General features: G+C 37.5%; 1 protein-coding gene across 1 annotated transcript; it reads right to left on the bottom strand.

Moving 5' to 3' along the window:
- Positions 1–3,211: 3,211 nt before the first annotated feature.
- Positions 3,212–8,864, bottom strand: LOC115229444 (the record flags this gene model as incomplete). The annotated part of the gene is made up of 3 exons (XM_029799796.2): positions 3,212–4,485; positions 7,212–7,257; positions 8,795–8,864. Coding segments are annotated over 3 exons (380 nt in total), but the record flags the coding sequence as incomplete, so codon positions are not given.
- Positions 8,865–12,623: the final 3,759 nt, after the last annotated feature.

Here is a 12,623-nt window from a genome sequence, read left to right as displayed (position 1 = left end):
GGTCTTTTAACTTTGCTAACAACGAACTTTGGAAAGTAAGAAAATATATTCTAACATAAGGAGCAATGTTTGAAAAGTCAATACTTTACAACAGTGGAAGAAGAATAACATCGCAGTTAATAATAGACACAATAGGCGTAGGAGTGGCTGTGTGGTAAGTAGCTAGCTTACCAACCACATGGTTCCGGGTTCATTCCCACTGCGTGACACCTTCGGCAAGTGTCTTCTACTATAGCCTCGGGCCGAAACTGAAAGAAGCCCGTCGTATATATGTATGTATATATGTGTGTGCGTATGTTTGTGTGTCTGTGTTTGACCTTTGATCTTTTTTTTAATGTTGCTGGAGCTGACAGTGCTTTCCTAGTTGACAATATGAAAGTGGATAGTGTCAGTGTTAACGGTGGAAGTGTTATTGGTGTCGACAGTGTCGTTCGTGGTGCCCGTGTTCGCGGTGTTGTTGATAATGGCAGTGTTGGTTTTTTTGTTGTTATCGATGTTGGCAGTGTAACTGACGCAAGCAATACTTATTGTTAACAGCGTTGTCGGCAGTGTCTTTTTATGCAGGCAATGTTGTTCTGTTGTCGGCAGTGTTTTTATGTGGGCAGTGTTGTTCTGTTGTTGACAGTGACAGTGTTTTCTTCTTTTTTTATGCAGGCAGTGTTGTTCTGTTATCGGCAGTGTTATTTTATGCAGGCAGTGTTGATCTATTGTCTGCAGTGTTGTTCTGTTGTCAGCAGTGTTTTTTTATGCAGGCAGTGTTGTTCTGTTGTTGACAGTGACAGTGTTTTCTTCTTTTTTTATGCAGGCAGTGTTGTTCTGTTGTCGGCAGTGTTATTTTATGCTGGCAGTGTGGATCTGTTGTCGGCAGTGTTTTTTATGCAGGCAGTGTTTTTTATGCAGGCAGTGTTGTTTTTCTCGGCAATATTTTTTTTATATGTAAACAGTGTTGTTCCGTTGTCGGCAGTGTTGTTCTATTGTTGACAGTGTTGGTGTTAGCAGTGTTGTGGATACTGCCAGTGTTATTGGTGCTGGCGCTGTTAGTGTCAGTAGATTTTGTGCCGAGTATTGGCAGTGTTGTTTCTGGATGTGTTTTTGCTGTCAGTATTTTCTTTGTAGTTACAGGTTCGTTGTACAAACTCTTCGTATAATGCTGTTGAAGACCGTAGTAGTATTAGCAACGATGTTCCTGATCAGAAGAAAGGAGATTTTCTTTTTGTTCATGTAATCAACCACATAATTGCTACCACTGCTACTGCTGATACTACTACTACTGCTGTTGCTGCTTCTACTACCGCTGCTGCTGGCGCCCTCTATACTTTTTGCTTGTCTGATGCTACTATAATTGCTGAAGATGATGGTGATGCTGAGCAGATAGAAGCAGAGGTAAAGCTAATGCTGTCGGCCATCCACCGACTTCTTTCTTTTCTGCCAATACACCATGTACACTAACTGAAGCAAAACAATTTCACTGTCTTAAAGAAGGGAGCAAAGTTCGAAACAGGCCCTCTCCCTCCACAAAGATCACTTCTCAAACAAAGCAAATAGCAATATTGAACGATAACGAATAGCAACGACAATGATGGAAAATAAAAAAAGGATTGGAAAAAAGAAATAAAAATATCGTATTTACTCGTGTATAACACGCATTGATTTATATTTGATTTTTCACTGATAAAACTGGGACGAGATTTGAGCAAGAGGTAAAGCTAATGCAATGAAGGGAATTTGGCCCAACTTTTAAGACCAAATCATGGGGGGGAGTGGCTTATATACACGAATAAATACGGTGGTCAATCATGAGAAACAATGGAAATGAAGACATGTAACCAGAGGCAAACGATATAAATGATGATGATGATGATGATGATGATGATGATGATGATGATGATGATGATGGTAGTGGTGGTGATGATGATGATGATGATGATGATGGTGGTGGTGAAGGTGATGATGATGATAAAGACGACGACCGCAGCGACCCCGACGACCACGACGATGATGATGACGTTGACAACTATGAAGATGATGACGATGATGATGATGATAATAATAATAATAATAATAGTTTCAAATTCTCGCACAAGGCCAGCAGGATTCGAGGGAGAGGTATAAGTAGATTACATCGACCTCAGTACTCGACTGGTACCTATTTTATTGACCCTGAATTGATGAAAGGCAAAGTCGACCTCGACAGAATTTGAACTGAGAACCTAGCGACGGGCAAAATGCCAATAATAATAAAAGTACAAATAATATAATAATAATAATAATAATAATAATAATAATAATAACAATAATGATGATGATAATAATAATAATAATAATAATAATAATAATAATAATAATAATAATAATAATAATAATAACAGAGACAATGTGGATATTGGAAAATGTATTTTTTTATTTTTTTAAATAAGTGGAATAATACATCGATCATTTTATTAAATAGATAGATATACGTATATGTGTGTCTATTTACATTGTAATCAAGATGAGTAACGCACGCGCGCACACATGCATACATATATACGTTTATACATACATACATACATACCTATTTGCACTTTGCAGTTATAATCTATACGCGGAACAATGGAAATATGCAAGATATTTCAGAAGTTCAGCACGTATCTTTTTCCCACTGAAGTTATTAAGATTTCCGCGATGGAGAGTTGTCGGTCTTTTACAAGAAAGTCACTTCTTTATAGCAATAATTCAAATATTTAGAAAAAATAAAGGATGCTATTATATAACATACAGCTTTCTCATATACACTCAAATTTACACTAAACCTCAAATATACATTCATGCAATTTTCATATATATCGTTACACAAAATTTCGCACGAGACGACATATACACATTCTATAAATTGCCTTAGTGTGTATAAATACATATATATATATATATATATATATATATATATATATATAGATATATATATATATATTACATATGCATATACACGTTTATACATATGTATATATATGTATGCATATATGTATATTATACACATATATACATTGATATATAGATATATATGACACTGGAAATATATTTGTATGTGATATTATGTGATTGCTCGAGATAATTAATTTTCGATTGTTTGACAATCGGTAAATTTGCTTAACAGAAATAATAACAATATTTTTTAAAAAAAGGGAAAGAAGGATTTCAAACATGGAAATGATCACAGTTATTTAAGAGGGAGTAAGCATTATATTTTAGATTTATTTAGCCCAAATACTGCAGTGATACGTCCGTCTGTTTATCGAACCCGGAAGATGGAAGACAAAGTCATTCTCAGCAAGATTTAATTTCAGAATGTAAAGGAATATTAACCAAAAAGTATCTCATTTCACATTCTACATTTGCTGCCAACTCTTGCCGACTTTTCCAGTGCCCTATAGATTATGCCAATCCACTGCCATTTAATCCGATAAAACCATTTAATCCGATAAAATAATAATAAGAATAACAGTAATCACTAGCAGAAATTTCTTCATCATCGAAAGCTTATATTTTGGTGATATAGTTTAAATCAAACTTTCGGATATAATTGAAATTGTGAAAGTTGTTTAAGAAAAATATGAATTTAATGAATTTAAACAGTAGTTTACACTTTACGTTATATTTCATTATTTCGGAGTTAAAATGCCTTTATCAATGGTTACGAGCAACATATTTTGTACAATTAATTTTTTTTAACTATTCTTCATAAGAAATTTATCTGTTTCTTTAATGTACTAATCTAAAATAAAACCAAAGATTGTTAGGCTAGAAGCAAATTTACGCTTTTTCTTGCTCTGTTCTATTAAACGGAATCGTTTTCTTCATCGTTTTTTCCTTTTATTTCTTCCTTAAACAAAGCACTCTAAATTTCATACCTACTTCTGAGAATGAAAATATTGTGATCAGTCAAACCAACAAATATTAAACATAATTTTAAAGTGACACGGATGATTAATGTTCCTTTGTAATTGTATAAAAGAATGTCGTACGTTCGGGTGAATAGATTTGTATAACAAAATATGATAGATGGAAAATGTCTCTGTAATGGTTTCTGATGTATGATAGGTTTCTGTAACAAAAATAATATAGATTTGATTTAATCGTCCTTATGATGGAATGTGGTATTACAGGCACTTCCCATCAAATCAAATAAAAAATATATTTAAAATATGCATTTGTGATGTTGGTGAGATGTAGACATTGATTAAATTATTCGTTTCTCGACTTCAGTTCCAAATGTTCCTTAGGTGTTATGTGTGCCCAGAGTTTGACCAAAACCAAAAGAGGAAGAACCAACCAAACACCGTTTGGGATTATAACGAGGAAGAACTCAGAGAGAGCTGAGTTTCCTGCTCGGTAGGAGGTGTCTCCACATGGCTCGGCAAACATGAGAAAATATAAGACGGTTTTCCAGAATGTCATCACGGTGACAGTGAATGCCAGAGGAATGGTGTGCTTGCTTCGAATTTTGTCCTGTGAAGGAGAAAAAATGGAAAATGAAATAAGAAACTAGCAAACATTAGAGAAAATGATCAGAGAAAGAAATAGAGATTCATTAGAACGGGACAAAAACGAAACGTGCAATATTTTTATTAATGAAATAATGAAGTGTTTATATGTGTTTCTGTGTGTGTGTGTCTGTGTGTGTGTGCGTGTGTGTGTGGGTGTGTATGTGTGTGTGTGTGCGCGCGTGTATTTGTGTGTGTGCGCGCGTGTATTTGTGTGTGTGCGTATGTGTGTAAAACGAACAATTTGTGACTCTTTTTGATGCTCAACAAGGGAGATAACTTAGACGTATTTGATGTAGTGTTAGCAAGGGAAATAATTCTTTTCAAGGGAGATAACTTTAATTTTTTTTTGTTTTTGTCTTTGTCGAAATATTAGCAAAAGTATATTTTTTATGTGGAGGCGCGTGTTCTTAGTGGTTAGGGTGTCAGCATTATGATCGTAAGATTGTGGTTTCGATTCTTGGACCGTGCGATGCGTTGTGTTCTTGAGCAAAACACTTCATTTCAGGTGGGTCCATTACACTTCTCTGTAAATGCGTAATCGTGTAAGAGACTAGCATTCTGTCCAGGGAAGAAATTTTCCCGATCACCGATCCGGTGGCTTTGCATCACTCGCGAGTTGCAAAAATGCGAGTAAGCGCACTGTGACTAACGTGTATGAATGTGTACACACACGCACACACACATAAACACGTACGTACATACGCATGTATATATGTATGTATGCATGTATATATATATATATATATATATATATATATATATATATATATATATATATATATATATATAATATATATATATATATATATATATATCGGTATTTCGTCCTTGTGTAGACTATTTAACTTTAGACGTAGAATACTTGCAAGGGAGATAACTTCTGAATTTATCAACAGAGTGTTTGGCCATCAGTAACGTAACCGAAGGATGTAAGGGCAATAACTCTATTGGATTCATGTACCCGTGTGTATGTGTATGTGTGTATGTGCGAGCATAAATAGGCTTTGCGAAGAAGATAGTATTTGATTGGCTGATGATGAAATTGACGTCATTCGTTTATATTAAATACGAAAATTTTAGCGGCCTCATCACAGTCACATGGCGACAAAGCCGATGCGTTTGCAATAATAAAACTTGTGAACGGTGTCTTTTAAAACATCAATTAGACATTATCTCCGAAAAGAATGCACAGAAAGGTTCAAAAGTGGCAAGCCTGCCGAGAAAATATCCTCCATCGCTAATATCGTTCAGTATTTTGCCTTTATGTCCAGTGCGTTGTGACACTGTATGCCCGGCTCTCGCTTCGGTCTCAAAATGAAATGTATCATATCTAATGCAATGTATGTTGGAATCTTAGCAATTGATTATTGATCTTACACAAGTCTCATTAAATCTCTAGCTTTTATTCTATTTTATTTATTGATGTTTATTTGTTTTTCCTAAATTTATTTTTTTCCATTTATTCTTTTGTTCAACCACTACGTTACGTGGACGCAAATAAGCTAACACCGGTTGACAAGTGCCCCGAGGTGACAGACACAAAGACACACACACACACACACACACACAATATACATACATACATACATACATGCATACATACATACATACATACATACATATGTGTGTATGTATGTATGTATGTGTGTATGTATGTATGTGTGTGTGTGTATGTATGTATGTATGTATGTATGTATGTATGTATGTATGTGTGTGTGTGTGTGTGTGTGTGTGTGTGTGTATGTAGTATGTATGTATGTATGTATATACGTATGTATGTGCGACAAACTTCCGCATAGTTTCCTTCCATCGAACTTCATTCACAAGACATTGGTCTGCCTGGCGCTATAGTGGAAGACACTTAGACACTTGCCCGAGGTGCCGCAGTGCGGGACTGAACCCAAAACCACAGCACCCATGCCTACGCCAATTTCATTCAGCCCAATAAAAAATTAAAATCCGTTCAAATAACGACTGCTTTATTAAGACGAAGCGCGGTATGCTGTGGATCTGGGAGAGTCCAGTGTGGCGAGATTCTTGGGCCGACGGTCAAGAAGACAGAACTAGGAAGTGTTACTTTGTACCTTGGTTGGTCGTTTTTTGTTTGTTTCTTTCGGGGGTTTTGGGGGGTAGGGTGGGTTGTTTTTTCATCCTTTCAAATTTGGTCAATGAAAATGTCCTTTGGCTTTGTGAATATTAATTTTTCATTCCCAACAAGTTCATAAATACGAAGATTTTAAGAGAGAAGCGCTTTGGGGTTCAGTGACCACAAGTCTCGAGTCAACCAGAGACAATGGTAGAGGTATTTACCCGAAAAACCGTGATTTGGAATCGAACCCGAGACCGCATCGCTGCGAAAGGAACTTAACAATCACTCGGCGATGCCTCTGTGTGTGTGTGGGTGTGCGCACATTTTCGTGTGTGTGTAAGGATGAATGTGCGCAAGTTTGAGTGTGAAAGTATGTGTGTGTGCGTGCGTTTGTGCGCGAGTGTATATGTGTGAGTGAGTGCGTATTTCTGCCTCCATATGTGTGTGCGTGCGTGCGTGTGCGTGCGTGTGCGTGCGTGCGTGTGCGCGCGTGTCCATGTGTGCGCGTGTGCGTGTGTGCGCGTGTGCGTGTGTGTGCGTGTGCGTGTGTGCGCGTGTGCGTATGTGTGCAATGAAAAAACACTAGAGAAACAACTTACCAAATAACAGGTGTAGAGGTTCAAAATGACTTCTGCATAATTCATTCTACAAGAAAAAAAGTATGAAAGCACATAATTACACGAGTGCATTTGTGTGGAAATAATGCTTTTGTGCATGTACGTGTTTCTGTAGATATGTGCGTTTCACTATTTACATAGTTTGTACAGAACGGAAAGTGCGTGCTATTTTAGGGTCTGTGGTTCACGCAGTACCAATACCTACTGTCTTTGTGCATGATGTGGTCATCTGTGTGTGTGTGAGAGAGTAAGAGAGAGAGAGAAGGAGAGAGAGAGAGCCTCTGTGTGTGTGTGTGAGAGAGAGAGAGAGCCTCTCTGTGTGAGAGAGAGAGTGAGAACCTTTGTGTGTGAGAGAGAGAGCCTCTGTGTGTCTTTGTGTGTTTTGGATGAAATATTGGAAATCCTTATATAATTAGAACAGGTCGCAGGTGTAACTACAACAGGTATCAACGAAATATAGGATTACGTGCCGACAGTTAGCAATGGACGTATCGTCGAAGAGAACAGGTCATAACGGAATGTATGTTTGAGGGATTAGCAACAGTATCTTTGGCTGAAGAGGACAATTATCAACGAGGTATGTAGTATGTTCTGTGAATGACATTAAACAGCATTAAATAGCGGGAAACGATGATGTAGTGCGAGACATAATTAACAAGAGCGCCATGCGAAACTTGTTTTCTTTAATACAAAAATACGCTCATCGCACACATCACGAAGACAGAGTAAATCCTTGATCCAGTCGCTCGATCGGTTAGAAATACTCACCCGTGTTTCCTCCTAGCACAACCCATATTCTTTTCTACACTAGGTACAAGGCCCGATTTTTGGGGGGAGAGGGCTAGTCGATTACATCGACCCACAGTACGCAACTGGTACGTAATTTATCGACCACGAGAGGATGAAAGGCAAAGTCGACCTCGGCGGAATTTGAACTCAGAACGTAACGGCAGACGAAATAACTATTTCTTTACTACCCACAAGGGGCTAAACACAGAGGGGACAAACAAGGACAGACAAACGGATTAAGTCGATTACATCGACCCCAGTGCGTAACTGGTACTTATTTAATCGACCCCGAAAGGATGAAAGGCAAAGTCGACTTCGGCGGAATTTGAACTCAGAACGTAGCAGCAAACGAAATACCGCTAAGCATTTCGCCCGGCTTGCTAATGCCTTAGATAATACCAAGATATAGTATTCTATAAATGCTAACATGCACGTACAAACACACGCACACATATTGTGTTTATCTCCGCCTCTATTACGGTCCCTTACTAATCACTATGTCTGGAATTCTGTCCCACTGGACTGGCAACCGTTCAAATAGAACTATTCTGCGGTAGTGGACTTTCAGCTGTTCAAGTGAAACGTTAACGACATCAATCTCAACGGTTGTTCTCTGATAGTCTGCAAAAGCCATAGAAGTCCGTCCCTCCCTCCAGACTAATCTAATGATAATTTTAAAAGAAAATGGCGTACATGGTTGGAGAAGACAGTAACGAGATGCATCGTCAAAAGAGATTAGTTACCAATGTTAGGACAGTTGTATGACAGATACTTACAGACTTTGTGTGTAGACGTAGGAGTCTTCCATGTTGCCATAACGTTTGTCAAGATTGATGTAATATTTATCTGTAAAGAGAACAAACGTAGAAAGAAAGAACGTTTAATTTGAGATTACGATAAAAAGGATTAAGACTGAACTTAGGCATAAGATAAACTATGTTTAAATGAGATTTAAGTGAGGCACGATCAGGCTGGGGTTTAGCCGTAAAGAAGGCTGTCGATATAAGGTGGAGAAGTGGGGATTTAGATATTAGATGTAAGATGAGGAGTAGATTTTAACTTGGCTTAAATATATGGATAAAACTGGATCTACATGGAGTGGATCAAGACCGGTTTTGAATATAGCAAGGATAGGATTTTTGGCATATTTATCTCTCTTTCTTTTGTTAATCTCTCTGTGTCCTATGCAACGCTTTTTTCGTAAAACAACAGAAACGTCTTCTTGGCTCTCAATATTAAATATGTTAGCATTGAATCATTTGTTTCTGAGTAATGCAGACGGTGTCCCTGGGTAATATTTCCTCAGATATTATTCTAAGTTGTTACACCTGTCAGAATTTATTCACTTCAACTATTTTATGTCTTTCAGATCTAGAAACTACAAGTGAAGACTATATATTGCTGAAGAGGTTTAATAAGACTGGAACTCAACCTGAGTTGTCCACACACTGCCGAGATCAAACACATTTAACTTTCATTATCAAAATTAATAACAAAACTAGTGATTTGTCTTTGCTTATTGTTTCCTTTTTCCTTTCCCTCTCTCTCTCTACGGGTATAATATAAATTAAATTTAATCATTTTCACTCACTAAATTAAATTTTCTTTAAAAAAAAAACAAAAAGGGTAACTCAGCGACAGCCATTCCAACTGATCATCAAGTAAAAAAAACATAAAACACCTTCGCTAGTCTGGCATGTCAGTGAAAGGGTATACCCGCAAAACCACCCCACCTTCAACTAGTTTGGGGTGTCACAGAAAGGACAGAGATACCACACATTTCTAATCTCACGATCGCTATTATGGAATTTCAAAGGACAGAGACGTCGCCCCACCTATCTTTTGCCAAGATAAATAACGAAAGGGTTCGACCATAAAATAGGCTGTTTTGGTTTTGTTATGGGAAAAGCAACAGTTGATACGAACTATATCGAAGTGCGTCTGCACTCATACGGGGACATACGCACGTACACGCGCATACACAGACACACACATATTCACAGAAACACATGTACGCGCGTGCGTACAAGCACGTACGCACAGACGCTGACAAGAGAGTAGCACAACTGAGTAATTAGACCGTATCAGTAAAATATTCCAAATACCTGAGTGAATAAATAAGCGAATTAATGAAGAAAGAAAGAAAGAAAGAAAGAAATCAGATATAAGGAAATGGGCCAGAAATATACAATACTATAATCTAGTCTTGTTTATATGTAATTATATATATATATATATATAATATATTATATATATATATATATATATATATATATATATAATATATAATATATATATATATATGTATATATACACTCCCTGCTTTGCTTGTTTCAGTCATGTGACTGTGGCCATGCTGGAGCACCGCTTTTAGTCGAGTAAATCAATCGACCCCGGGACTTATTCTTTGTAAGCCTACTACTTATTCTACCGGTCTCTTTTTGCCGAACCGCTAAGTTACGGGGACGTAAACACACCAGCATCGGTTGTCAAGCAATGTTGGGGGAACAAACACAAACACAGACACACAAACATATACACACACATACATATATTTTACATATATACAGCATATATATATATATATATATATAGCATAGCAGTGTGGTAAGAAGCTTGCTTCCCAATCACATGGTTCCATCTTCTGGCACCTTGGGCAAGTATAACCTCGGATCGATCAAAGCCTTGTGAGTGGATTTGGTAGACGGAAACTAAAAGAAGCATGTTGTATATAGATAGATATATTTCATTACTACCCACAGGGGGCTAAACATAGAGGGGACAAACAAGTACAGACAAACGGATTAAGTCGATTACATCGACCCCAGTGCGTAACTGGTACTTAATTTATCGACCCCGAAAGGATGAAAGGCAAAGTTTTCCTGGGCGGAATTTGAACTCAGAACGCAGAAGCGGACGAAAAACCGCTAAGCATTTCGCCTGGCGTGCTAACGATTCTGCCAGATAGATAGATAGATAGATAGAGAGAGATAGAGAGAGAGAGAGAGAGAGAGAGAAAGAGAGAGATGTATACGTGCATATGTCTTTGAGTTATCGTGTTTGACCATCCCAGCCACTTGACAACCGATGTGGTGTTTGCGTACCAGACTTTAAAAAAACAATACTGGGGTAAAAAATTTTCAAGGTGGTGCTCCAGTATGGCTGTACACTAATGACTGAAACAAGATTAGATAATTGATATAAATAGGGGTGGGTGTACGCTTGAGTGACTGTCTGGATGATGGACTCTTCCATCGAGAACGCTGTATGAGCGTCCATGTGTCCTACCTACCAAGTCAGTGGTTCTCAACCATGGGCCATATGACCCTTGGGGTCCATATAAGGTGATTGGGTTCCATACAAGCAAAATAATAACTTGGGTCCACTGTAGTATTTCATAGGTCCATGAAAACGATTTTGCTTTATATGTATTTATGACAAGAAACAGTTAAGTTTCTTTCATCAATGTTTTACATACTGTAAATCCTCGAGTATAGTCCGCCCTTGAGTATAATACACAAGGGATTTTTAGGGGGCTGTACCTCTGAAAAACGTAAACCTTGTGTATAATACGCACCCCTTCTCTAACTTGAGTCGTGCGTAATTAAGCCAGCAGCACCAAGTCGAACAAACACTTCCGCGCATGCGTAATACAATAATGGTGATGTTCTTAACTGTTATATGGGAATGTAAATATGTTTGCAAATTGTTTTTGGTACATGTTATTCTGTGTTCTGAATATTTTTATTTTAATAAATGTTGTTTACTGCATGTTATGGATGATTCTTTTATGACTTCATTGCTTTCAGGCTTAGCTTAAGGTATTTTCGCGCCCACATCACAAAATGCATCTGAATATACATTGCCGAACAGCAAATAGAGACTCGGACATTGCTTAGAAAATATTTTTCGTTTTTAACCCTGTATATAGTACGCACTAGGGATTTTGGCCTTTAAATTCTGGGGGAAAATGCGGATTATACTCGAGGATTTACGGTACTGAAAGCGCTGAACCGCGGACATTGCTTAGAAAATAATTTTCACTTTTAACCTCTTATATGGTACGCACTAGGGATTTTGACCTTTAAATTTTGGGGGGAAAAATGCGGATAATACTCGAGGATTTACGGTAGTTCAACCTACACAAGTGAAAACATGATAAACAAAATGGAAATTTTGAACAAAGTATCTATAAAACTTGTTTTTAAAAAACGAATGACTGTGGGGGGTCCACCAGAATGAAATGGTAATCAAAGAATTCCAACAGAGACGAAATGAAACGGTTGAGAATCCTGCATTGAATGAGCAATCTACGCTTTGAACCAATGTGCAAAATGGCTGAACAGATATGTATAGCAATAACGTATGCTTTTAACAACGTAGAGGAATCAGGGTGATGCAGCTTCAGTCAAGCCCGTGGCTGTGGTAAAAAAAGAAACTTGCTTAAGATGCCATGAAGCGGGAACGAACTCGGTTCCTTCATGGCTGTGAAATGAATATTCTTAAGATCGCAGACATGCGCGCAAGCGCACGCTTGTACACCATCAACTTATCCTGAAACATTTAATACAATGTATGTGTGTGTATATATATTACTCTTTCTCT

Source organism: Octopus sinensis, unplaced genomic scaffold (genome assembly GCF_006345805.1).
Source record: "Octopus sinensis unplaced genomic scaffold, ASM634580v1 Contig12665, whole genome shotgun sequence".
In the NCBI taxonomy this organism is placed as follows: domain Eukaryota; kingdom Metazoa; phylum Mollusca; class Cephalopoda; order Octopoda; family Octopodidae; genus Octopus; species Octopus sinensis.
Note: the sequence above shows the minus strand (reverse complement) of the source record. Positions and strands in the feature narration are given on the sequence as shown.